General features: G+C 43.0%; 1 protein-coding gene and 1 pseudogene across 7 annotated transcripts in view; one reads left to right on the top strand and one right to left on the bottom strand.

The window, feature by feature from the left end:
* SYNRG (synergin gamma) overlaps positions 1-27,801 on the top strand; it is an 88,684-nt gene that overhangs the window by 30,804 nt on the left and 30,079 nt on the right. For all 6 annotated transcript variants that reach the window (XM_087956581.1, XM_026680457.2, XM_087956610.1 and 3 more), the window contains 7 exons: positions 180-257; positions 1,927-2,123; positions 4,473-4,721; positions 7,945-8,081; positions 14,095-14,195; positions 15,816-15,878; positions 23,918-24,865. In XM_087956581.1, coding sequence (XP_087812707.1) covers positions 180-257; positions 1,927-2,123; positions 4,473-4,721; positions 7,945-8,081; positions 14,095-14,195; positions 15,816-15,878; positions 23,918-24,865 — 1,773 coding nt within the window. The remainder of the gene's footprint in view (positions 1-179; positions 258-1,926; positions 2,124-4,472; positions 4,722-7,944; positions 8,082-14,094; positions 14,196-15,815; positions 15,879-23,917; positions 24,866-27,801) is intronic.
* On the bottom strand, positions 13,302-13,788 carry LOC113420517 (NADH dehydrogenase [ubiquinone] 1 alpha subcomplex subunit 13 pseudogene; annotated as a pseudogene). Its single transcript, XR_015746852.1, has one exon. The product of XR_015746852.1 is annotated as an NADH dehydrogenase [ubiquinone] 1 alpha subcomplex subunit 13 pseudogene (transcript).

Below are 27,801 nucleotides of genomic sequence, written 5' to 3'. Positions count from 1 at the left end.
TTTGAATGCAGAAACACTTGCTTGTTTTTCTTGAACCAATCAACTTTTTATTTCTTTAACAATCTCTGGAGAGCTGATTCCTTTCTTTGAACTATTCTTGATAGACGTGTCCCAACGGGAGTCGTTTGTTTTAGCTATTTTCTAAAGATCTGTCTTTTTGCGTGTGTCTGTGTCCTTAGGCGTTGGAGTTTTTCCTTCCCAGGACCCAATCCAGCAAATGATGCCTTCATGGATTTACAATGATAATTTAGTTCCAGGTAATAATTAATAAAATGATGAGGATAAATACTGTATTCAGGCAGGAAATGTCACTTTCATGTTATCATCAGCATTTTTTTCTTGTTCTTTACACTCTTGTACAACATGATGCAACATTTTCATCTTGCTCTTTACACTATTGACAAAGTACCGCGCTAAATTTTGATCAGGCAACACTGAATTTTAATTTGGGTCCTGATGTCAAGGATGTTATTTCAAAGGTTTAAAAAAAACACACCCCAAAGTGGTTAAGACACCAGGGACAAACCAGGAAACTGAGTTCTAGTCCTGTCTTGGGCTCAAAGCCAGCTGGGTGACCGTAGGCCAGTCACTTTCTCTCAGCTCTAGGAAGAGGACAATGATAAACCACTCTTGAAAAACCTTGCCAAGAAAACTGCAGCGACTTATCTGGGCAGTTACAGGAATTAAAACTGACCCCCCCCCTTCCAAAAGGCAGCTGGACTTTCTGGTTTTTCTTTGAAGACGTTTGGCTTCTCATCCAAGAAGAGTTAAAACTGACTTGAAGGCTCGCGTGCATACACACACACACACACACACACACACAATCGCAACTAACCTTTCTGCAGCAGTTAGTGAAATTCAGTAAAAGGCAAAATCCATCCACATTGAAGGAAAGTGACCTCTTTGCGGCAGTTTAGTTTTGGTGACTGAATTCATAATCTTTGCCAATTTGGTCTAGGGCAGTGATGGCTAACCTTTTCAGCTTGGTGTGTCGAAAATCGGGAAAAAGTGTAGCCTTCCTCGGGTCGTGTGTCACTTCAAGAAATATCAATAATTTGGTTTATGACGGACTGGGCTGGGGTGATCACACAGGGCTGTGAAACTTGTCTCCCTGGTCTCAGGGCTGCAGGTGCAGGATGTGGGGATCGGAAGGCCACCTTATAGGGCTGTGAACCTCATGGATCTCCTTTCCTCCTGTAGCGTTCCTGAGGTAATGAAACTGACAAACCTCAGTTTATGGCGGTTAAAACTGGTTCTCTGCTGCAAAGATCTTGCGGCAGCGGTGACACCACGCCTCCACGCAACAAGCAGGGAGCAGGGATTGGAGCAGAGCACAGGCAGCCTCTAAATTTGCAGGTTTTCCCCACACCAACAGGCGTGTCAGTCAAAGTGCCTCGGCGTGTCACGAGTGACACGCGTGTCATAGGTTAGCCATCACTGGTCTAGGGCAAAGGTCCCCAAGCCCTAGTCCATGGATAGGTACCAATCGACAGCATTCCAGAAACAGGGCTGCGCAAACAAGCAAAGCCCCATCCGCGGGATGAAGGCAGCATGCGAAACCACCACCCCTCCAGTCCGCGGAAAAAAATCTTATCTCCGCAGAACCCATCCCTGGTGCCCAAATGGTTGAAGGGCGCCTGTCTGAGGGTTAAGTCATGATCTCAAACTCTCCCTTAGCAATGAAAAGCAGCTGGGTGACTTCAGGCCAATTACTCTTTCCCACCTCGCCTCATAGGGTTGTCGTGGGGAAAATAGGAGGAAGAAGGAGCACTAGATATGTTCTCCGTCTTGTTTATAAAAACAATAAAGGTGGGATATAAATTAAATAAATCCGGTTAATGTTTGAGGGCAGAAAAGGCCCCGCCTTTTTGAATTTGCTTGAGTTTGCTGTGTTTAATCTCTTGGACCAAATCCTTTCCTTCCCAGATCTTTATAAGAAGATTCTCGAAATCACCATGACACCATCCGGAATAGACACCGGCAAACTCTACCCAATTCTGATGTCCTCTGGGCTTCCCAGGGAAACTCTTGGGCAAATTTGGGCCTTAGCCAATCGCACCACTCCTGGGAAGCTGACGAAAGAAGAACTCTACACCGTTTTGGCTATGATTGCGCTAACTCAGGTAGGAATCAGGATCAGAGATAAAACTGGAGGGAACGTCCTTAATGGCTTATCTGTCAAGGGACAGTATTACGTGTCCTCAACTTACAACCATTTGTTTAGTGACCATTGGAAGTTACTGTGGCACCGAAAAAAGTGGCTTATGACCATTTTTCATATTTATGACCGTTGCAGCATTCCCCCTATGTATGTGATCAAAATTCTTACACTTGGCAATTGGCTCATATTTATGGCGGTTGCCGTGTCCCGGGGTCATGGGATCAACCTTGTGCCCTCCTTCTGACAAGCAAATTCAACAGGGTAGCCAGATTCGCTTAAGAACGTGTTGCTCACTTAGCAAGTGCAGGGATCCATTTAAGAACAGTGGCAAGAAAGGTCGTAAAATGGGGCACAATTCCCTTGGCAACAGGAATTTTGGGCTCAGTTGTGGTCGTAAGTTGAGAACTACCTGTACGCCTAGCATTTAGCTTCAGCTAAGATGGCCAGAATTTCCCCGTGGAACCTAAGAGGGTAATGGAGATGTAAAGCTTTCAAATCTGAGGAGCCATCGCACCCTGATGGGACTCACCCAGAGGTGTCAAACTCAATTTCATTGAGGGCCATATCAGGGTTGTGTTTGACCTTGGGGGGCCAGGTTGGGCGGGGCCAGCTTGACATCATTCGTGTCAGGGGATGCCTGTGGTGGCCTGGGCACTCTGCCAGTGAAACTTGGACTCCCGAGTTCCGTTTTTGGCTGTGACGGCCTCCTGTAACTGTCTGCCAGTGAAAACAGAGCTTGGTGTCAACTCGTAAGACATTTTGTACACACATTTTATAGTTGTCAACAGAAAGAAGTGGGGGGGAGTTTCAAAGAGCAGGCAGCAGTGTGGAATCGAAAGTACATTCCATTCATATTTTCTTCAGAGACTGATTAGATGGCTGAAGCTTCTGGTGTGCAAAAACTAATTGGAGACCATGATTGATGACTCTTGGCTATGGACGTATTTTGTTGGATGATAATCCCAGAGGGGTGGGGGGAAAGCAGGATCAAGGGTGACAGTGAATTACGTATCTCAGAGTCGGCAACGCCCAGGCATGTTAACTTCTAATAAATCCTTTGCAGTTTTAGGAGCGTGGCTCGAGGCTCATGATTTAATTGGAGTAACTGCCGGAATCCTGACACTTGGGAGGGCTGCACACGGCCCTCCCGAGCTCCGTTTTCACTGGCAGAGGCACCACGGGCCAGTCCTTTGCTGTTTCCAGGACAGCCCCATGGGCCAGATCTAAGCACCCCATGGGGTGGATCTGGCCCACGGACCTTGAGTTTGACACCCCTGGACTATCCCATCCAACCTCTTTCAGCAAAAAGGACCTCAGATGCCATCTGTCAAAGAAGGTTGGCTGGCAGGTCCTTTTCCGTGGTGGCCCCCACTCTCTTAATATTCTCCTGCTGGAGGTCGGGCCTGCCCTGACGGACTCTCCGGCTTTCCAGGAGATCCTAAAAACTTGGCTCTGCCATTTGGCCAGGGCTTTCGGTTTTGTCGTTTGGCCTATGATCCTGAAGCTCACCACTGAGGTGGCTGACGGGGTAAGAAGATCTCATTCACGCCTGTGTCTTGATCCTGGTTTTGGTATAGTTTTGTAATCATCTGTTCAGTTTTAAATCATGTAATATTTTAAATACTTTTTCTTGTTTATTTTCTAATTTGTAGAGTCACCTGGAACATAAATAAAGCAGCTAATTTTTATTGCATTACAGGTAGTCCTTGGGTTACAATCGTAATTGAGCCTGGCAATTAATGGTCATAATTAATGGTGCTGGTTGTTAAAGGAGGGACACCACATGGCCAAACCCAATTTTCAGACTTTTTTTTTTTTTTTGCAGCAGCTGCTAAGCAGACTCCCCTATTGTTAAACAACTGCCACACTTGTTAAGCAAACCACCTGTTTGCTATGGGGCAGGTTTTGCTGGAAACCAGAAATAAATGATTTCTAGCAGAAACGTAAATTGGGGTCACGGGACCGCGGGACACTGCAAACAGCCATAAATGCAGGACGGTTGCGGAGCATCCAGAATGTGATCACGTGACCGGGGAGGGTGAGGTCTGGGTTATAATGTTCCACCATAACTTTGAACAGTTGCTAAGCAACCAATGGTAACACAAAGCCTTCTTGTAATTCCTTTTCTGGGTTTTCACAACCACGCGGAAACAAACTAGCCAAGCTGGTTTACACACAACCGTTTACACACAAACAACATTAAGCCAAAACCAACGTAAGCGCCGATTACGTTTTAGGTGGTGTGCAAATGCTTTAATGGACTTGGTTGTGCGAACGCTCTGTTTTCTGCGTCTTTCCCTCCCTCATACAGAGAGGAGTTCCAGCCATGAGCCCGGAAGGTTTACACCAGTTTCCTTCTGCCCCCATCCCTACCTTAAGCGGGCTTCAGATGGCCATCCCTGTCACAGTGAGCCAACAGCCTTTGATGCCTCCTGGGCCACCAGTTTCCATGCCTCTTAGTATAGGACCAACAGTGGTGGGGATCAACATGGTGGCGCCAGTGGGTGGAGCCACCACTCAGGCTTCTGGCAGTTTCATCCAGCCTTTCCCTGCAAACCAGGTTAGTGTTGATATATTCCTCATCACAAGGTATCCTTACTCGTGGTTTAAGACAGCTTGTTCTTTTAGGTTTTGACTTTCAGCCATGGAATTCAAGCATCTGTCTGAACATACTATCTCGGCCAGGGATGGAGGAAGGACAAAAAGCAAGGGATGGAAACTAATCAAGGAGAGAAGCAACCTGGAACTAAGGAGAAATTTCCTTAGAGTGAGAACAATTAATCAGTGGGACAACTTGCCTCCAGATTTTGTGAAGGCTGTAGAAGTTTTTAAGATTGGACAGCCATAGGTCTGAAATGCCATGGGGAGGGGGTCACCTGCTTGAGCAAGGGGTTGGACTAGAAGACCTCCAAGGCCCCTTCCAACTCTGTCATTCTGTTATTCTGTATCAGGGATGGTATGCTAGTGGTTCGGCCCGGTTCAGCTGAACCAGTAGTAAAAAAAAGCCTCACAGGATCAGCTGAGAGGAGGAAAAAAAAAACTGAGAGGAGAAAGAAGAGAAAAGCGAGGATCGCGCCCCCGGCTCAACCCTGTGCTTTTCTCTCCTTTATCCTCTCAGCCGATTGGCGCTGCAGGCCTCAACTGGTGCGTGGAAAGCTGCACACGCATTAGGTGTGTGCGCGCAACGTGCGATCACCAAACTGGTAGTGGAACAGGTAGGATCCCACTGCCGTCCTGTATGGCAACTTGATGACCTGTGGATTTCAGTTCCCAGAATTCCTGAGCCAGCCATGCTTATGGTACTAATTTAGAGACAGTTATTTTTATGCTTTTGTAATTGTGTATGCTTCCCATGGAATTCTGGGAGTTGAAGTCCACAGGTCGTCAAGTTGCCATACCTCGCTCCTGGCCTAGACCAATTATTTTGGAGCAGCAGCTCATTAAAAGAAAGGGAGGCAGGCTTGTGCAGAAAACTGGTTTCTGCTGTAGACGGAGATTCCTTTCTCCTCTGCAATATGACAATTGTTCTGACCCAAACCTTGTTCCAAGGAAACAAACACGAAACAGAGGTAACAGAAAAACCATTTAATGATTCTTTACGATTTCTGTTCCTTCATGGTTAAAAGGCTGTTTCAAATTAATTATCTCTGATAAAAATGAGCCTTGGTGCCAAGGTGGTACAAGGCTGCCAAGAACATTAGATAAAGTTACTAAGAAATATTTCAAACACAAAGAGTCTCCAAACAGAAACTAAGAGAGTCCAAATGTCCACAAGGCTTGAGTGCAAAAACTTGTTTGCTTCCTGCAAAGAACTCCAGTTTCTCAGCTGGCTTTTATCTCTTAAGGGAGGGGCCAGTACCTTGCAGCCTTACTCCCAAGTCACCTGTGCTGCTGCAGCTGCTCTTTCCTTTGAGCAGCCCTGCACGCACGTGCACTGGGCACAGGCTCCTCGGGAACCTCTTCATTACTGCTGCCAGCCTCCACAATCTCCGAAGCCAGCATTCCACTCCCTGATGGTCCTGGCCTCATCCCTGCATCCCACGCAGGACCCTCATCTGAGTCCTCACTCTCTGAGACCTCAGCCATCCGCACCACAACAACAACGAACCACAACAATAGTGTAGGAGCTATAAATTCATGGACTAAAAATAAAAATGATTATGTTTTTAGGTATATATGAACAACAAAGCTTTCAGGTTTTCAATCAATCAGAATAGAGCTGGAAGGGACCTTTTAGTCCAGTCCTCTGCTCAAGCAAGTGACCCTATACTAGGGGTATCAAACTGGTGGCCCATGGGCCAGATGCGTCATGCGCAATCCATGCCCACCCCAGCTCCGTGAAGGGGAAAAACGTTGCAAGTTTGACACCTGTGCCCTATACATTTCAGAGAAGTGACTGTCAAGTCTTTTCTTAAAAACCTGCAATGGTGGAGCATCTAGAACTTCTGGTGGCGAATTGTTCCAATGGTTAATTGACCTCACCGTTAGGAAGTTTCTCTCCTTAATTCCAGGTTGCTCCTCTCCTTGATTAGTTTCCATCCATTGTTTCTTGTCTGGCCTTTGGGTGCTTTGGAAAATAAATTGACCCCCTCCTCTTTGGGGCAGCCTTTTGTTTGGTAGAAATGAAATGCTCCACTTGACAATTGGAAAAAGTTATTGAATTCAATTCTGTTGGTTTGGTCTATAAAAGCCTAAACGAGAACTGAGTTCATATCATGGAGTTCCGGCGCCCATCAGCCTTAGGCAACATGGCCAAAGGTCATGGATGATAGAAGTTAGGGTGCAGCAATATCTGAGGGTTTCAGATCTGTTCTTACAGAACAAATTGAAATTCCAGGGAAATTTGGATCTACACATAAACCTGTGCATTTATTTCAATTTGACTCCAGAATTCTTGACCCAACTAAAGCGGAAGACAACCAGAGGTGGGATTTTTAAATTTGCTCTGTGTAGGAAAGGACCTTTTACCTATCAAGGTATATAAGTTTTTAATTTTAAAAAGAATATTTGTAGCTCGGGGATGAACTGTAGGTATGTACTGAGTAGCTTTGAAGCTATTTGGTTTTAATCTGTATCAGGATGATTGGATTTATCCAATATCTGTACCCACATTGTGTCACATTAGGCAGTTTACAAATAAAATAATAAAATCCTACAGAAGCCATAGTCAAAAACAAAACACTGATAAAGGAGGATATTTGTAGCGTAAAATTGAAATGAGGGGGTCCTTCTTGCTCTCTGAGCTTAGAAGAGCTATTGGGGCACAGTGGTTAGAGTGCAGTACTGCAGGCTACTTCTGCTGACTGCTGGCTGCCTGAAATTTGGCAGTTCAAATCCCATCAGGCTCAAGGTTGACTCAGCCTTCCAAGATGGGTAAAATGAGGACCCAGATTATTTGGGGGGCAATAGGCTGACTCTGTAAACCGCTTAGGGAGGGCTGTAAAGCACCGTGAAGCGGTATATAATTCTAAGTGCTATTGCTATTGCAATCTGGGTTTTTTTTGCAGACATTTGTCTGAAATGATTGTAGGGTTTCCTGCCTGAGGAGGGGGCTGGACTAGAAGACCTCCAAGGTCCCTTCCAACTTCTCTTCTCTTCTACTCTAAATTCTATTCTATTCTATTCTATTCTATTCTATTCTATTCTATTCTATTCTATTCTATTCTATTCTATTCTAATTCATTTCTATTCTAATTCATTTCTATTCTTATTCTATTCTATTTCTATTCTATTTCTATTCTATTCTCCTGCAAAAAGCTCTTATGTCTCCTCCAAATCTCTAGGTTGCAAAAACAGACGATGACGACTTCCAGGATTTCCAAGATGCGTCCAAGTCAGGTGGACTTGATGATACTTTTACAGATTTTCAAGGGGAAGCGCCTGGATCCAAGAAAACGTTAGCAGCACAGCAGCGGAGCAGGTAGAAAACTTGACACTCTCATGTAACTATCGTTTTTTGCATAACGTTTTTTAATCCAAGCTGAGAAGATATAGACCAGGTCAGTATCTCTCAGCCTCGACCACTTTGGAATGCGTGGACTTGAATTCCCAGAATCCCCCAGCCAGCATGGCACGCATCTTAAAGTTGCTGAGATTGTGAATCTCTGGACCTGGTTACCATTTTTGGGCCGTGTACATTATTCTCAGCTAATGAGAAGGATGGTAGCCATCAGTTTTGGAGCATGGGCCAGTTCAGGTAGTCCTCAACTTACGACCACCATTTGGACTTGCCCAAAAGCAAAAAAATACTGGACAAAAATACATACATGGTTGGAAAAAAGGATAAAACAGCATATTGATTTGAAGCCAGAAATATTTCTATTGGGGATTCTACCCAAAAAATATAGTAAGGAAAATGCATATTTTCATATATTAACTGCTGCTAGAATTGTATTTGCACAAAACTGGAAGAGTGAAAACAGACGAGAATGTGATTAGGAAAATATTAGAATGTGCAGAAATGAACCGACTAACGCTTGCAATTAAGGAGAAAGAGCAAATTGGATATTATATGACATGGGATTTATTTTATCGATGGTTAAATAACAAAAATGGAAGTTAGAAACAGGGAAACAAAATAAAGAAGATATGTTAACAGAGAAAAGCAAATATTATGATTAGTATGTTGAATATTATTATTTTAATATTGTAGAATTAATATGTGGAATATTACTGTTTTAATATTGTAGTATCAATACCAATGTAATGAATGATGTTGCAAATTTTGATCACTGTTCAACAAAGATAGTTGTACCCAGACAACACACTGTTCAACTGAAAATGGATTATTATTATTATTATTATTATTATTATTATTATTATTATTATTATTATTATTATTGATTTACAACCACCGTTGAGCCCAACATTATTGTTGCTAAGTGAGTTTTGTCCCATTTTACAACCTTTCTTGCTACAGTTGTTAAGTGGATATGACCATGACCATGGAATCAAATAAGGCATCCTCGGTGCCATGTCTTAAGTGAATCACTGCAGTTGAAGAGCCATGGTGGCGCAGTGGTTAGGTGGCTTAGTGCTGTAATTGCAGGCTAAATCTGCTGGCTGCCAGCAGTTTGATTCTCACCTGCTCAAGGTTGACAAAGCCTTTCATCCTTCCAAGGTCGGTAAAATGAGGACCCAGATTGTTGGGGACCATATGCTGAGTCTGTAAACCACCTAGAGAGGGCTGTAAAGCACTGTGAAATGGTATATAAGTCTAAGTGCTATTGCTATTGCAATCTAACTCTACCCACTGCCAGCAGTTTAATCCTGACCGGCTCAAGGTTGACTTAGCCTTCCATCTTTCCAAGGTTGGTAAAATGGGTGCAATAGACTGACTCTGTAAACAGCATGGTGAAGCAGTATATAAGTCTAAGTGCTATTGCTAAGGGCTCTGGCTATTGCTAAGTTAGTAACGCGGTTGTTAAATGAATCTGACTTCCACATTGATTTTGCTTAATTCACTTAACAAATGTCTCGGTTAGCAACATAAACTTTGGGCTCAGTTGTGGTTGTGGGTCGAGGACTACCTATAATTTGTTTGTTTTCTATCAAAGAAATAATTGGAAACTTTGCAGTGCAGAATGATTTTGCATTTTTCCTGGGGATCCTTTTCCTCACTTAAAGTTTCCTTTTGTTTGTTTGTTTTCCTATTATACACTTTCAACCTTCAGTCACCACTATGTGTTCACTTTATGATGACTCATATATACAATCAATTTAATATTTGCTGCTAATCATCAAATCACACAAACAGGTTTTTAGTTAAGAAAATTTATATGGCCACCCAACACACTCTCGGTGACTCTGGGTGGCTTATTTCCAGGGCCTGTATTGTGTAAATCTTTTATCGTTTTCTATTCTTCGGCAAACCAATCCTCATTAAGGATTGGATTCTTCGTCTTGGATCAAAGCTACATGACAGGTAGTCCTTGATTTACAACAGTTCATTTAGTGACCGTTCAAAAGTTACAGTGGCACTGAAAAAAGTAAGCTTTGAATATTTTTCAATTGACTGTTTCAGTGCCCCCATGGTCACATGATTTGGTGTGGAGTCTTCTTGGAACTGTTGAAAGGATTGTGTAGTTGCAGACCAGGGGGGGTCAAACTGGATTTCTTTGAGAGCCAGATCAGCATTGTAGTTCTGGGGGAGAGACAGAATGGACGGCTCCTGCTGGCCCAAATGGGGCACAGGGGGAGGCGTGTGCCACCCCCTCTGTCCCGTTTTCAGCCTGAAAGGCCCCCTGCAGCGCTTTGCCGGCCAAAACAAGCTACCCAGAGATCCTGCAGAGCTCCCCTATGACCCGTTTTTGGCCGGTCGAGTGCTGCTAGAGGCTGGGGAAGCAACCATCATAAATGTTGTTTACTAAGCAACTGTATCTTATGCTTTACGAAGATGGTGTTTTATGATTACGATCAAGATTTATCATTTGTTGCTTGTATGTACACTGAGAGCTTAGGCAGCAGAGACCAATTCCTTGGGTGTCCAATCACACTCGTCCAATAAAGAATAAAGAAATAAAAGAATCATGCAACCATGGGGATGCTGCAAGAGTCATACGTATGAGGGCCAGCCAGGTTTCTTCAGTGCCATTGTAACCTCAAAACGGTCACTAAACAAACGGTTGTAAGTCGAGGACTACCTGTACTTCCTTCATTTCCTCTCTCTTCTATCCTGCCTTCCCCCACTTGTCATTCTCAAGGTAGCTCACGAAACTGAGTAAATTGATACCCAGATAAATAATTTAGCAACACAGCAGAATAAGAAAAGCACCTAAAGGAGCATTAAAAATAACAGTGCTACACTGGAGGCGCTAAAAGGGTTTAAAAGGCCTGGGAAAATAAAAAGAAGAAAAATAATGAAAAATGTTCTTCTGCTGTCTAACTAAGATTTAAAGCAAACGTTAAATGCTCATCGCTAAATTTAATAGATTGGTGGTTCTGATTATTTTGAAAGGCTCAATCAAGTCATCATTACTATGATCATAGTCATTATAGGTAATCACTCCATTGATCTGAATGGCAGTTTAAATCAAATGTCAGAATATGGGAAGAAGGAGTTTCATCAGGAACTGGTTCTAATCGATCATTTCCTCAGGATTAATGTAATTCTTTAGCAAGATTAATTGCTTAAAAGGCTTTCCTTTGGGAGCGCTCCATGGAGGCTTGATCAACGATGAACAGTTTGATCCATGGTAAAATAACAAGCTTAGAGACTCTGCACAGAACTGAGTCACATTTCCATAGATGTGGAGTCATGGCAACTGGACTTCTTTTCTGGTTGAATTCTATGTCGATCCAAGTACAGGCAGTCCTGGACTTACAACAGTTCATTTAGCTACCATTCAACATTACAACAGCACTGAAAAAAGGGGCTTACGCTCATCTTTTACATTCATGACCATTGCAGCATCCCCATGGTCACTTGGCAACTGACTCACACCAGTATTCATGACGATTGCAGTATCCTGGAGTGATACGATCCGCTTTTGCAACTTAAGATTCAGAAGGATCTTGACAGACTTGAACATTGGGCGCAATCTAATAAAATGAAATTCAGTGGTGAAAAAAAGTAAGGTTCTACATTTAGGCAAGAAAAACCAAACGCACAGGTACAGTATAGGTGGTACCTAGCTCAATAGTAGTGACTGTGAGAGGGACCTCGGAGTCCTAGTGGACAATCCCTTAAATTTGAGCCAGCCACGTCCTGCAGCTGCCAAAAAAGCCAACACAGTTCTAGGCTGCATAAACAGAGGGATAGAATCAAGATCACGGGAAGTGTTAATATCACTTTATAAGGCCACACTTGGAATATTGCATCCAGTTTGGGTCGCCATGATGTAAAAAAGATGTTGAGACTCTAGAAAGAGTGCAGAGAAGAGCAACAAAGATGATTAGGGAACTGGAAGCTAAAACATATAAAGAATGGTTGATGGAATTGAGTATGTCTAGTTCAATGAAAAGTAGGACTAGGGCTGACATGATAGCAGTCTTCCAAAATCTCAGGGGCTGCCACAAAGAAGAGGCAGTCAAGCTATTCTCCAAAGCACTGGAGGGCAGGACAAGGAGCAATGGATGGAAACTAAAGAGAGAAGCACCTGCAGCTAAGGAGAAATTTCCTGACAGTTAGAACAATTAATCAGTGGAACAACTTGCCTCCAGAAGTTGTAAATATTGGAGGTTCAATATTGGAGGTTTTTAAGAAGAGATTGGACTGGAGTCCAATCTTTGTCTGGAGTAGTATAGGGTTTCCTGCCTGAGCAAGGGGATGGACTAGAAGACCTCCAAAGTCCCTTCCAACTATTCTATTCCATTCCATTCCATTCCAATTCTATTCTAATTCTATTCTAATTCTATTCTATTCTATTCTATTCTATTCTATTCCATTCCATTCCATTCCATTCCATTCTATTCTAACAAGCAATTTCCATGGGGAAGCCAGATTCACAACAATTGTGACAACAAAAGTTGTAAAATAGGGCAAAACTCACTTAAGCAAATATCTCACTTAACAACAGAAATATTGGTCTCAATTGTGGTCGTAAGTTGAGGACTACTTGTATTTCACAATTAATCCAACACTGGAGGTTTTTAAGAAGAGACTGGACAGCCACTTGTCTGGAATGGTATAGGCCGGGCTTCCTGCTTGAGCAGGGGGTTGGACTAGAAGACCTCCAAGGTCCCTTCCAACTTTGTTATTCTGTTATTCACTAATTCTGTACCTTCTAGTTTATTCAGATGCTGGCTCCTTTTTAAAAGTTAAAATATACCACTTAAGAAAAGAGCTGTGATTTTGTGACAGAATGTTTGTAGGTGGCAAACTGATTTTCCATATTCTAAGTAGTTGTTCCAAAAATATTTTCAGAAAATGTTTAACATAAAGATTGGCAGGCATTGGACATACCTGTTCTTTGTGGCTTCCTTCATTCTGATATGTGTCCCATATCCCATGTTTTATTCTGAGTAAAATTGCTGCATGACCAGAACTGATCTTGATCATGATGAGGATTATCCCATGTCTATCCCAATATAGATTGTCCTTGACTTACAATTGAGCCCAAAATTTCTGTTACTAAGTTGTTAAGTGAGTTTTGCTGCATTTTACGACTTTCCTTGCCACAGTTGTTAAGTGAATCACTACAATTGTTAAGTGTTCGGAAAGCAAGAGACGTGGGTCCTTCCACAACTATGTCTGCTTATGTGCTCCAGGTGTAACCGAAGATATCCTCTTGAACTTTTGATGGCTGAAGGAAGTACAACTCATCAGCTCTGGGTGCCACCCAGCGTGTGGTATGGTAGACGGACTCCCCAACCTGCCAGGCAGGGACGTCTTTCATGATCTTGGCTTCCTCATCCAAGTTATGACACATAAGATGCAGTGTCCTGCGGTCCTCCTCAGCCATCAAGAGAGGCATCACCCTGGCTTCCGCGTCCTCAAAGGCCAGGTGTCCTCTCTCCCAGTTCCACCTGAAAATAACATAGGTTCCAAAAACAAAAGCTTCAAGTCCAATGGCAAGAAGGCCATAATCTGGGAGCCCCCGATAGGGCAATCGTCTCTTATAGTCGATTGGTCCATAACCGCCCGGTGGCGGCATGTCCTATTTCACCTTCCAGGTTCCCGCCGCCATCTTGGAAGCCAATTGTTAAGTGAATCTGGCATCCCCACTGACTTTGCTTGTCAGAAGATCACAAAAGGTGATCACATGACCCCAGGACACCGCAACATGAGTCAATTGCCAAGCATCTGAAATTTGACCACTTGGCCATGGGGATGCTGCAGTGGTCGTAAGTGTGAAAAATGGTCATAAATCCTTTTTTCAGTGTAGTTGTAACTTCAGACAGTTCCTAAATGGACGTATAAGTCAAGGACTACCTGGATCTAATATCCCTCCTTTTCCAATTATGTGTCAACTTTATTTCTTTCCTTTCTTTAGTGCTCCTTCAATGCTGATACCCTTTTCAGGCCCCAAAGTGACACCTGCTGTGGATAAATATGCTGTTTTTAAAGGGATTGCATCTGACAGGCCTGCTGAAGGTACTTGGACATTTCCACCCCCCCCCCCACCCCAAAAAAGTTACATTTGTAAATGTTAAATTTTTCTCCTCCGCTTTTCTTACATTCGAAAGGGACAATCAAAAAATGAAAAAGAAAACAGACCAAAACACCTCTTAATCAGGAATCAACACCCAGCTGAGCAGAGATTCAGTATCAAGATGAACACTAGAACAACAAGCAATCAGTAAACCAGGGGTGTCCAACCTTGGCAACTTTAAGACTTGTGGACTTCAACTCCCAGAATTCCTCAGCCAGCTTTCTGGGAGTTGAAGTCCACAAGTCTTAAAGTTGCCAAGGTTGGACACCCCTGCAGTAAACAATGCCCCAATCAAGGCACTACCAATCCAGATAAACAATCAAACAGTAACCGGTTCTAGGCTGCATCAACAGAGGGATAGAATCAAGATAGAATCATGTGAAGTGTTAATACTCCTTTATAATGCCTTGGTAAGGCCACACTTGGAATTCTGCATCCAGTTTTGGTCCCCTAGAAAGAGTGCAGAGAAGAGCAACAAAGATTATTAGGGAACTGGAGGCTAAAACATTTGAAGAATAGTTGCTGGAATTGGGTATGATGTCTAGTCTGATGAAAAGAAGGACTGGGGTGACACGATAGCAGTGTTCCAATATCTCAGGGGCTGCCACAAAGGAAAGGGAGTCAAGCTATTCTCCAAGTTCAAATCTCTATCGTCAATGCACATGTTTATAATGAGATTGAATGAGCCTTCCTTGGTGCAGCCTACCCAAGAACACGGAATACATCTCAATAAATAAAAATAATAATGAGGAATCAGAATCTAATGAACTTCTTTGCTTCCTGCAAAGAGCACATCATCAAGGGCTGACTTTTATCCCTTATGGGAGAGGCAATCACTTCCCAGCCTTACTCCCAAGTCGCCCCCGCTGCTTCAGCTGCTCTCGCCTTCTAGCAGCCCTGCGCACACGTGCATTTGGAACAGGCTCCCCAGGGTCCTCTGCTTCGCTGCTGCCAGACGCCGAAGGCTCCAAAGACAGTACCCCACTCCCAGATGGTCCTGGCCCCATCGGATGCAGGACCCTCGTCCAAGTCCTCACCAGATTCCCTGACTAGTTCCCTTTTGTCCTCACTGTCCGATACCTCTGCCGTCCGCACCAGCTGCCAGTGAACCAGAACAACCTCCTCTTCCTCTGTGCAAACCCCACTCCAAGAATAATTTGCGAGCATCAGAGCTCTAAACTTGTATTCCATTCTACCTGGAAGATAGGCTCAAAGCCCTCCTGTTTTGGGCAGGACTACTTACCATCCATTTTGATAACTGACTAATTTGGATCGAGGCAATGTGTTCTTGTCAGAACTGGCTCTCGCAAAAACTTGAAAGTCTTCCAATAATATATTATAACTTGGCAAGCTGTTCAGAGTCACCTTGTATGGGAGATGGGTGGCATAACAATTGGATGGATGGATGGATGGATGGATGGATGGATGGATGGATGGATGAATAAATGAATGAATGAATGAATGAAAATAAAATATCAGCTGCATGCTACTACAGAACAGTAAATTTGTGGCTTTCTATCAGAATTTTAACTACATTCTCTTTTTTTTTAAATGCACCATAGATTATGGAGATAAATACAGTGCTTTTCGAGAACTGGAGCAGCCATCGGAGAGTAAATCTATAGGTAAGTTTTATCCAATGCAGAACCTTCCAAGATCACTGTTCTTTGGGCTTTCTAGTGCTCTCTGTCACTGGTTAAATTTGGGTCTGGTGAAGATCCTAGAATATAAAGGGTTTCAATCAATCAATCAATCAAACATTTATTGTCAATGCACAACATGTGTACTATGAAATTAAAAATTCAAATTCAATGAAATTCAATGGAGTTAAAGGTAGTCCTCATTTTACGACCCCAATTGGGACCAGAATTTCCATTGCTAAGCAAGGTAATTGTTAAGTGAATTGTAGCCAAATTTATGACCTTTTTTTGCCATGGTGGTTAAATGAATCACTGCAGTTGTTAACAAATCAAGTGATCCTTAAGCAAATCTTAGCTTCCCTCTTCGACTTTACTTGTTGGAAACCAGCTGGGGAAGGTGCAAATGGTGAGCGCATGAATCCGGGATGCTGCAACCATTGTAAATGCCATTGTAAATGACAGTTGCCAATCACCCAGATTTTGGTCATGTGACAGTGAGTAATGCCACGACAGGTTGATAGCACTTGGCTATAGCACTTTGAGTTATATACCGCTTCATGGTGCTTTCCAGTCCTCTCTAAGTGGTTTACAGAGTCAGCATATAGCCCCCCAACAAGCTGGGTCCTCATTTTACCTACCTCGGAAGGATGGAAAATTTTGTCATCCTTGGGCCTGGTGAGATTCGAACTGCCAAATTGGAGGCAGCCAGCAGTCAGCAGAAGTAGCCTGCAGCACTCCATTTGAACCACTGCACCACCACGGTTAAGTGCACATCCAGTCATAAGTCACTTGTTTTATTGCCATTAGAATTTTTCATGGTTGCTAAGCAAATGGCCGTAAGTCAAGAACTACCTGTATGCCTTCAACAAAAGCGGGAATTTCTGAAAACTTAGTTATTTAAAGTATATTTCTATATATATATAAGCGAAATACTACTCATGCATCATCACAAAATCTCCAGAACCATAAAGCCTAACAAACTTGAAATTTGGCACGTACGTTCCTCTTGGCTTCTAGGGGCTCACTAAGAAAGGATTTTTTGAAATGACCATCAGAGCATTAGTATTTTGTGTATTATTATTAACACGCTCTGATGCTAAGGAGTTTTACTCCCCCTCCCCACCTGAAAAGAAATCTGTTCCAAATGCAAAACACAAGCAGAGGAGAGGAATTTCAGTTTCAGTTTTACTTTCATAGCACCAAGCAGCTTTAGTACAGAACAATTGAGCTAAGCCATGCCCAAGCTCCTTGCTGTCTCCTTCTTGCTCACACAACAAATACTCTTTCAGTTTCCATGTTTCAGTTTCCAAACAGCCCTCAAGTCTCTCACACACTGACAGGACGCTAGCCAGATGAATACTGATGGATGCTGGTAGGCAGAGGCAGATTTTTTTCCCTTATTTTCCTCCCCCAAAACTAAGCCCGACCACATAGTTTTGTAGCGAAGCACAGGTATCGAGCTAGTATATTCATATAAGCTGCCTTGAGTCGCCCAAGTAGGCAGCAATATAAATTTTCTAAACTAAATAAAATAAATAAAAATTAGTTGTTTCTGTCCGGAGCAGCGGTCCCCAACCTTTCTGGTTTGGTGGCCCGGCACAGGGGAGAGGGAATGGTTCCTTGTGAGTGGCAGGTGAATGCTTGTACAGGTCCAATTGTGTGAGTGGAGAGCAGGTGCATTTGTCCCTCACACAAATAGAGCTTTGCGCGTGAACTCCCGCCGCTCACACGAGTGAAGCTGCACGCACATATGTGCTCGCCCACTGCTTTCATGGCCTGGTTCCGAATGGACCATGGCCCAAGTGTTGGAGACCCTTGGTTTAGAGGAAGCTCCCTGAATATCTTCCAGGTCAAAACACTACTCCTTCGAGTCAGAACAACTAGAGTACCTGCCCTCTTAAGTCAGGTGTTATCCAACTTTTAAAACCTGTGGACTTCAACTCCCAGAATTCCCCAACCACAAGCCTCTGGTAGGAAGGGATGCTCCAGAATAAGATCTATTGGAAAAACCTGCCTCTGTGTGGATTCAGGACTACCTGTAATTAACTGCAAGGCCAGCGGTCCCCAGCTTTTTGGGCACCAGGGACGGGTTCCATGGAGAGAAGCTTCTCCGTGGGCCAGAGTGGGCCTGTATCCCGCAGATGCCGCTATGTTTGTTTGGTCGGCCCAATTTCTGGCATGCTGTGGCCCGGTGCTGATCTATGGACCAGGGGTTGGAGACTGTGAATTGAGGTCCAGCATCTCCAAATAAAAATGGTTGAAGTACTGGTACTCAGAAAGGCCTGGAAAGTTATTGAAGGCCTTTTTAGTACATCTGTCAGATTAAAGCTAAAAAAGATTAAGGATACCAAATCTAGACTGCACTTGACTTGGGATCTCATTGGATTATCTGAGACTGGTGATTATTTCTCAACCTACGTTGCTAAGTTGTGAGGAAATCATAATGCAATGGGACATAAAGGTCACATGCATTGCACCAAATCTCCAAGGAGATTGGATGAGATATAGCTGCAGTGTATAAAAACAGAACCGTGCTACTTCATTTTTTATTTGTATACAGAAATTCCGAATATAGTTCTTTCAGTTCCTATTACCTGGATTGGAAAAAGACTGTTATCTATTAGGGAAAGTTTAATTTATTTCTTGATGTAGGGCCATTCATATACCATCCTTCATGATTTGCACCAAAAGGACAAGGTTGCAATACAGATGAAAAATAATAAAATAGAACAAGAGAAAAAATATCAAGCTTTTTTTTTTATGGATGAAGCAGTTTCCGGAGTCGGTAACATAGAAGAATTGTATCCTGAAAGCCCCAAATCTCAAAGCCCTTTATTCTCCGTTAAAAGGAGAGGAAATGCCCATCACATTATGAGACCGTGAGGATCCCCTCAAGGTCAGAATAAACACCCTTGCAGCTTATGAGGGTGTTAAGCTGAGTCACTGAGAGGAAAAAAGCTATTTTTCTGCAGGGCAGAACATATGGGAAAGTCAATGTCAGTTCTTTGGAATGTGCCCAAAGCACTGCAGAACGCTAATCCATCCTCTGGCTTAAATAGTTTCCATAAGTACAGGTAGTCCTCGACTTACGACCACAACTGAGCCCAAAATTTCTGTCGTGAAGTGAGACATTTGTTAAGTGAATTTTGCCCCACTTTTACGACTTTTCTTGCCATGGTTGTTAAGTGAATCACTGTGGTTGTTAACTGAATAACCCGGTTGTTAAGTGAATCTGGCTTCCCCATTGAATATGCTTGCCAGAAGGTCGCAAAAGAGGAATCACATGATCCTGGGACATAGCAACAGTCATAAATATGAGTCAGTTGCCAAGCATCCGAATTCTGAGGACATGATCATGGGGATGCTGCAAAAGTTGTAGGTATGAAAAGGGTCGTAAGTCACATTTTTCAGTGCCGTTGTAACTTTGAACGGTCACTAAGTGAACTGTTGTAAGTCAAGGACTATCTGTATAAGCGGATCGGTGAGGAGGGGAGAGGGGGATGATTCTGTGCAAGCAGCAGGCGTGCACTGCCGCTCACTGCTACACAAGAGTCGCGTGCAAGCGCCTGCCGTTGCACATAGGGAATTTCTCGTGTGAGTGTGAGCACTTGCTGCTCGCCTGCCACTTGTGTGGCCTGATTCCAAATGGGCCGTGGCCCAGGGCTGTGGCCCCCTGCTATAAAGTACTATGGAGCGGTATATAAATCTAATACTATAGCTATTGTTAAGTTATGGAGAAACACCGAAGAGAGACACAACTTCTTTCTTTCTTTCATTAATTCTTTCATTTATCCAATTTATATGAAACCCATCTTACTATCCAAAGTAACCTCTCCCATCTCCCTTTATTGTAACGCAGGTACTTGCAAGAAATGACAGGTTCTTTTAAAGCAGATAATTAGGAAATCTGCATAAAATCTATGAGGTTAAGTAGCTTGCATATTATGAGAAAGATGTAATTTCTGTCATCAAAATCAGTTTCTTCTATATGGCATGGTCTCTCTCTCTCTCTCTCTCTCTCTCTCTCTCTCTCTGTGTGTGTGTGTGTGTGTGTTTAGAAGAGGGTTGACAGCTCTTCCATGAGTAACAAACTCTGGACTGAGGTTACTTCGATGCAACCAGCTTGCTTGATATATTTCCAGATTGGGAGAGATGCATTTTTAACCTTGGGTTCACAGCCAGTTCAGCTATAACATAGTCCTGCTACAGTTTTGATATAATAAACACCAAATATTGTAGAAAGTGAGTCATATAGGGATGTAGGAAAGGAAGGAAAGGAAAGGAAAGAGAGAAAGAGAGAGAGAGAGAGAGGAAACAAGAAAAAAAGAAAGAAAGAAAAGAAAGGAAAGAAAGAAAGAAAGAAAGAAAGAAAGAAAGAAAGAAAGAAAGAAAGAAAGAAAGAAAGACAGGAAAGGAAAGGAAAGGAAAGGAAAGGAAAGGAAGGAAAGGAAAGGAAAGGAAAGGAAAGGAAGAAAAGAATCTTTGAGTTCTATTATCTGATGAGTTTGTAGCATAGGAATACATTCCCCGGGGCTTGCCCCATTAACATTTAGCACCCCATTTATCTTATCTTCTCACATACACACACACACACACGCCATATTAGGGCTAAAATAGATTTTGAAGCCTCTGCTAGGGGCTGAAAGAGATATGAACCCCCCTAGTCCTGCCCTGTCGATCATGGAGGGGTTTAAAAATATTATTAAAAAGTGAGGCCCATCCACCCACCCCCTAAAGATTGCATCCACGTTTGATTTCAACATAATTATACAAAGGTGTTGAGAATTAAGGAGGATATTCTTGAAAATAGTGAAATAGTGTCCTGTATCCTCATTGTCATTGAAAGTGCTGTTTTTTTATGCTGTGAATAATGTTAACATGATAAGCGTGACGGGTTTGTTGGACATCTAAGTCGAAAAGTTTCTTCTGCCCTATGGAAGCCAGGTAAGGTAGCCAGTACAGGTAGTTCTCGACTTACAACCACAATTGAGCCCAAAATTCCTGTTGTTATGTGAGACATTTGTTAAGTGAATTTTGCCCCATTTTACGACCTTTCGTGTCACAGTGTTTTAAGGGAACCACTGCAGTTGTTAATTTAGTAACTGGTTTAAAATGAATCTGGCTTCCCCACTGACTTTGCTTGTCAGAAGGTCACCAAAGGGAATCACATAACCCCAGGACACTGCAACTGTCATAGATATGAATCAGTTGCCAAGCATCCGAATTCTGGTCACGAGACCATGGGGGTTGCTGCAACAGTCGTCAGTGTGAAAGGCAGTCCTAGGTCACTTTTTTTCAGTGCCGCTGTAACTTCGAACGGTCACTAAACAAATAATTGTAAATCGAGGACTACCCGCATTTCACATTTTCAGGCAGAGGAGGCAAGTTTTGGTTTTGAACTGTGTTTTTTGTCACTTTTAACCCTTTCACCAGCTTACATTTCTAACGGAAAAGCTTGCAACCCACCTGTAAGTCAAGTTTTGCTGTGCCCGTTTCTTGGTCTGGGGTACTGTCAGTTTCACAAATGAGCTTTGGGAAAGGTGATACTTGTACCACTTTTCAGGAGAGAATCAAGGAATCTCCCTGAAGTCTTGCAACTGGTCAGAATTTATGTCTGTCTCAAAGACCGATCTGTCGATTTGCTACTGCAGCATTTGGGAAACTGACTTGACCGGGTGTTTTATTTTTGCTTTGGTGATGGTAATTTGAATTTTTATTAAAAATGAAGTGTGGGCTTGCCCCCTGGATGTGCCTGTAGCTGGGTAGATACCAACATAAAGAACAATTCTTAAATTGCATTGAATTGCATTGAATTTTGAAGTATTTTCTTCGCCATTTTGTTGTTTCTATTTCCTGCTGGTGAATGGGTTAAGCCAAATTAACCCATCCAAGTTTAAGACTTGTGGACTTCAACTCCCAGAATTCCTGAGCTAACATGACTGGAGGAAGAATTTTGGGAGTTGAAGTCCACAAGTCTTCAAGCTGTCAAGTTTGAAGGCCCCTGAGTTAAATAAATATTCCATTTTAAACTAACCATTCATATGTGATTAGTTATAATGATGCACCAGACTCTTAGTGACCCCATTTATTTTTATTTATACGTTTGTATCCCGCCTTTATTTATTTTTTTAACAAATAACTTAAGGCGGTGAACATATCCAATGCACCTTCCTCCTCCTATTTTCCCTGCAACAACTCTGTGAGGTGAGTTGGGCTGAGAGAGGATAATTGGCACAAAGTCACCCAGATATTTTTTCAAGCTTAAGGTGGAACTAGAATTCATCATCTCCTGGTGATTGGCCCAAAGTCACCTACCCAGCTTTCTTGCCTAAGGTGGGACTAGAACTCACTGGAACTTACAAAAGGAATGAGTGCCGTGAGAAATATTCCAGCCCTCAATAACACAACACACTCATTCCTTTCACCACAGTGGTGAGAAACTCGCACCTCAGGACTTCAGAAAGCCTCCCAAATTCTCATGTCCCTCAGAAACCCCTTGAGTCCAAAATACGTAGTTTTGTGGGTTTCTAAGATGCTCATGCTGCAGCACTGTAGAAAAAGTCACCATCACCCAAAATTGTGGCACAGGCAGTTAAGGGCATGTAACACTTCCACTTTATGAAGTGTGCTGATTGACAGTAGGCTCCTGAGTGCCTTCATGGCACTAGTTGTGGACTCCTTACTGCTCTCTGAGCTTGGTGGTTTTCGTGCAGGTGTTTCGTTACCCAACTAGGTGATATCATCAGTGCAAGGGTAATGAAATATCTGCAAGATAACCACCAAGCTCGGAGAGCAGCAAGGACTCCATAGTTCAACTCTGAGCTCCAAATATTCTCAGGCTAGAAGGCGCTAGTTACTACATAAAAAGCTCTATGTGCTAGAGACCTGGTTAGTTGTGGTAACACTTGTCCCCCATAGTTTTTCCCCATGCCACACATTCTGACAAAGCTCGGTGTGCTCCCAGTCCCACTGCTTAAACAATATCACCTGGTGAGACCAAGGGAGTGGGGGTTCACCTCTCATGGCCCTTGTCCCCACAACATCCACCTCCCGGGGGTTCATATAGCTCCCATTGAGGTCCTGTTGAAACAAACCATTAAGATCTGCCTCTAATCCAAGATTTGTGTGAGCATCTGATGTTCTGGTCTTTTGAAGGGACCCTACTTTTTCCAAGACACTCACTTTTGGGCAGTATGATCTTTCTTTTAATCTTTTATTCTTTATTGCTGTATTCTGTCAGCTGTCCAGAATCATAACAGAAGATTGGAGCAGTCTATATATTCCAGAAACACTTTTTAATCCACTCATAGCTTAGTCCACAGTGGACAACAATAACTTAATGTTAAGGGCTCTGCCTGGCTACCAAAAGAGGGGAAGGTGCATAAATACATACTTTACATATTTTCTGGTCAAGCACAGAAGGCCAGGTCCACACCTGAGGGTCCAATTAAACTAATTTATAGCTATTCAGGCCTATGAGGGGTTCTTGTGCTCTCTGAGCTGGCGTGTTTTCTTGCTAGCACTGATGATGTTACCTAGTTTGGATAATGAAACGTCTGCAAGAAAACCAAGCTCAGAGAGCAACAAGGACCCCTCATGTCAACCCTGACCTCCAGATATATTCCTTTATTGGTGTTCGTGCCTATGCACAGGAATCTTCTCAACTAACCTGGTTAGATAAGGGTCAAAATAGCACTCAAAGGGAGCTGACCTCGGTTATGTAGATATTCTAGGCTGATCCCTCTTTTAACTTTGCCCACAGGTCCCTTGGAATCAACAAAATGTTCTAAACTTACCTCATTTTCATGCTTATTATCTTTTATTTATGCTTTTTTTTTTGGAAAACATGAAAAGATTATTCATCTTGAGTCCTTGAGAAGAAGTAAAAAGGAGAGTGGACCAAATAAAATTAGTTCAGAGCTATTTTGGAACAGGTGGGAATTAGCAGATACGATGCTCGGTTGAGCCTGTTAAAATGTTCAGGAAACCCTATGGACTTGGCTGTCTGTTCTCTTGTTTTTCAGGCGAGAGCTTTGCCGATTTCAAGTCCCCGGGAACAGACGACGGCTTCACCGATTTCAAAACCGCGGACAGCATCTCTCCACTAGAACCGCCGACAAAGGACAAAGCCTTTCCTTCCTCTTTCTCTTCTCTTTCCATACAGTCCAAACCGCAGCCCCACGCAAAGCCTTCTCTGAATTTGGCAGACCTGGATCTCTTCTCCTCAGCCTCGACTGGAGAGAGCCAACCTGCTCTCTTTCCAGCCGCGTACAATTCCCCCAAACTGGCAACTTTTGCTACCCCATCACACACAATATCGGCTGCCACCACTCTGCCCGCGCCCAGCAGCAGCTCGTCTCTGGCCGGTGACTTTGCCAACTTCAACCTTTTTGGAGGGTTGTCAAGTTGTCCTTCAGCCACCACTCAGGACGAGTTTGCAGACTTCATGGCTTTCAATACCAACGCCGTCTCCCTGGAGCAGGAACTGGATGATAAATATGGGGCTCCCAAGCAAGAGGCCAACTCGGTTCCTCCAGCTGGCTCCTTAACCGGTGCCATGAAGAACGGGCAGAGTCCCGTTGCTGCTTCCAACAAATATGACATCTTCAAGCAGCTGTCTCTGGACAGCCCCGGATTGGGATTCGAGGAACTCAAAGACCATACCCCTTCATCGGTGAAAAGCGAAGACGACTTTGCTGATTTCCACTCGAGCAAGTTTTCCTCCAGCTCGGAAAAATCCCTTGTCGACAAACTGGCCGCTTTCAAGCACACCAAGGAGGACTCGGCATCCGTCAAGTCTCTTGACCTCCCATCCATTGGGGGCAGCAGCGTGGGAAAGGAGGATTCGGAGGACGCCCTCTCCGTTCAGTTTGACATGAAACTGGCAGACATGGGAGGAGACCTTAAGCATGTCCTGTCCGATAGCTCTCTGGATTTACCAATGGTTAGTGGTCAACATCCACCAGCAGCAGGTGAGGAACTGGTTAGATTGCTCTGGTAACAGAGGCTACGGGAGAGTCCCAAAGTGTTGGTCTCATGAGCTGAATTTCAGTATTCTGCGCCCACCCTGCCGTGGGAAAAGCCTCCGGAATCTGTACTTTTGGCTAGCTTCTCATCTCTTAATCGAGCAGTATTAATTGGTTGTCCTTCTATGTGATTTCTAGATTGGCTGGTTTTCGAGGTAGATCCTGTCCTGCACAGTATGTCCTCTTAGCAACCCCAGTTTTAGGCAAGATACTCTTCTGTTGTGTCACTCATAGCGTAAGACCGAACCAGCAAGAGGCTGCTTTGTGTTTAGCTAACTGGTTGGAAAGGGATTTGATCCTGTTGTGTGGGCATTCCCTTTCTCCAAAGTGCAGGTCTGTCTTTTGAATTTTCCTGCAGCTGGAATTTCCCAGCGTTGGAAAGAAATTACCCAGCTCTGTCTATGCAGGGATGTGTCTCTCTAAACCAGGGGTCTCCAACCTTAGCAAGTTTAAGACTTGTGGACTTCAACTCCCAGAATTCCTCCTCTAGTCATGTTAGTTCAGGAATTCTGGGAGTTGAAGTCCACAAGTCTTAAACTTGCCAAGTTTGAATACCCTTGCTCTAAACCAGGGGTCTCCAACCTTAGCAACTTTAAGACTTGTGGACTTCAACTCCCAGAATTCCTAAACTAACATGACGAGGAGGAATTCTGGGAGTTGAAGTCCACAAGACTTAAACTTGTCAAGTTTGAAGACCCTTGCTCTAAACCAGGGGTCTCCAACCTTAGCAACTTTAAGACTTGTGGACTTCAACTGCAAAGCTGGCTGAGGAATTCTGGGAGTTGAAGTCCACAAGTCTTAAAGTTGCTAAGGTTGGAGACCCCTGCTCTAAATTATGAAAACAGCCTCCAGTTTCTTTTTTCCTTAATCTCAATGAAGGGATACCTTGATCCCAGTTGTTAAATCAATCAGAATGTCAGTATAACTGGGACTTTAAAGGTCAGTTTAAGTTACGGTTTTGAATCAGTATTAAATCTAGTCATAGGTATTAAAGTACTGTCTGACCAGATTAAGGCAATGCATACTTTGGGGGTGGGGGTCAGTCCCTAATTTGTCCCCAGTTGAAGATACATGCAGTATTCACTTGAAATTCTGCCTCATGCAATTTCTGCACCAGAATATCCTTTGAAATAATATAGCTGCTATATCACATTTGCACAGATCATTAGATTGCCATCCCTGTGTATTCTGGAAGAAATTAGCAATAATAACAGAAGTCCAGGCCCTAGCTGTGTTAATGCTAGAAATTGTTATATTTTCCCCCAACTGTGGATCGATGGCTCTCTTAATACTCCAGGTTCATGTAGAGACAACCATAACTGCTTTGTCAACCCAGATTGGTGCTATTAATGCATTTCTTTTTTCACCCTGGTATGCAGTCTGCAAAATAGATTCCCAATACTGGCATTGAAATAGTCATTAATGGCCCATCTGTCTCAGGGTGCAAATAATAGATTTCAATCTAGGAAAACATAGCACTGAGATCACTATTCTACTGGATATTGATCCTTTTGCATCAGCTGCTAGTAGGTTGGAAGCCATCCTTCCATAGAAAGGTCCCACAGAATATCAGTGCCCTCTTGAACACCTGGAATAGGAAGGTGTGGCCAATTCCTTGGGTTTTCTCACCTGTACTAAATTATGACAGGTGAGAAGGACATAGCGGATTGGTCTCTCCCATTTGCATCAGTTGAAAGGCAAACAACACTAATGCCCCTCTAGTTGTCCTGAATGAAATTTAAAAGAAAAAAAACAAGGAAATATTGTATTGCAGTGTTTCTCAATAGTGGGAAAGTTCAGATGTGTGGACTACAACTCCCAGAATATCCCAGCCAGCTATTCTATTTGAGGAATTCGGGAGTTGAAGTCCATGCATCTTTAAAAGTTGCTAAGGTTGAGAAACGCTGTTGTACTGAATATTCCTCCTTTTAGTTTCTTCAGGAAATGAATGATACCGTACAGAGAATGAATCGGTTATCTCTGATGTAGTTGTAGATCATTAAACTAAACACCTCATGGGTTGGTGATTTGAGGCGGGGGGCATAACAATTTCTCTAGAGTGGGTGGATCACTGAATGTTGTGGCCTTTTAAAAAAACAGGGAAAAATCACAATATTCCATCACAATCAAGGGTTAATCAGTATTAGTATAGGTGGCAAGGAAATAGTTGCCCCAGAAACCATTTACTTCCATATCAATTGCTGTTTCTTTCTCACTTTTCTCTACCCCACCCCAGATTGTAAGTGAAAGAGGAGGAAAAAAAAACCGGTACTGTAATCTTATAGTCTTATTTTTAGATAGGGAACATAGAAACAAACCCTTTGGTGGCTTTAGAAGAAGGGGATTTCTCTAACAGGGTGTTTGAAATATCAGGAGTAAATTTGCTTCGTGAAAAATTAAACCTTTTTTTGGGGGGTGGGGGATGTTAAAATGTTTGATCTGGTCTGGTTGGTTATCCAGTACTTTGGGACCTACCATGCTTGTGCTTGATTATTTTTTTTAATTTTGAGTTTTTCCAAAGCACTTTTTTCCTACTATTTTTCTAATCTTGTCTTAGTGATAGTTTGATGAATTAATTGTCCGTAGCAGTTCAAGGATTGATGGCTGCCATTCAGTTTGCATCAAGAGAGGCATTCTGGATCCTCAGATTGATTAAGTCAGTATTATGTTTTGATGCTAAACTTTATAAAGAATGATTTCCCCATTCCTTATTTTACAAAATCAAGCATTTATCTACTTTCTGGTGCCAAGGGCCTGTTCAGGGTTAATACTGTATTTCCATTTCCCAATCATGATTAAGGGATCAAAAGTGGACTTCTCTGTTCTCTCAATCAGAATCCCAGAACCCATAACCCACAGCTTGCCAATCCAGCTGTACCAAA

Source organism: Notechis scutatus, chromosome 1 (assembly GCF_049901735.1).
Source record: "Notechis scutatus isolate UNSWTSFEM ecotype Mainland chromosome 1, rNotScu1.2, whole genome shotgun sequence".
Lineage (NCBI taxonomy): Eukaryota > Metazoa > Chordata > Lepidosauria > Squamata > Elapidae > Notechis > Notechis scutatus.
The sequence above is the reverse complement of the archived record's forward strand: the minus strand, read 5'-3'. Positions and strand labels throughout refer to the sequence as shown.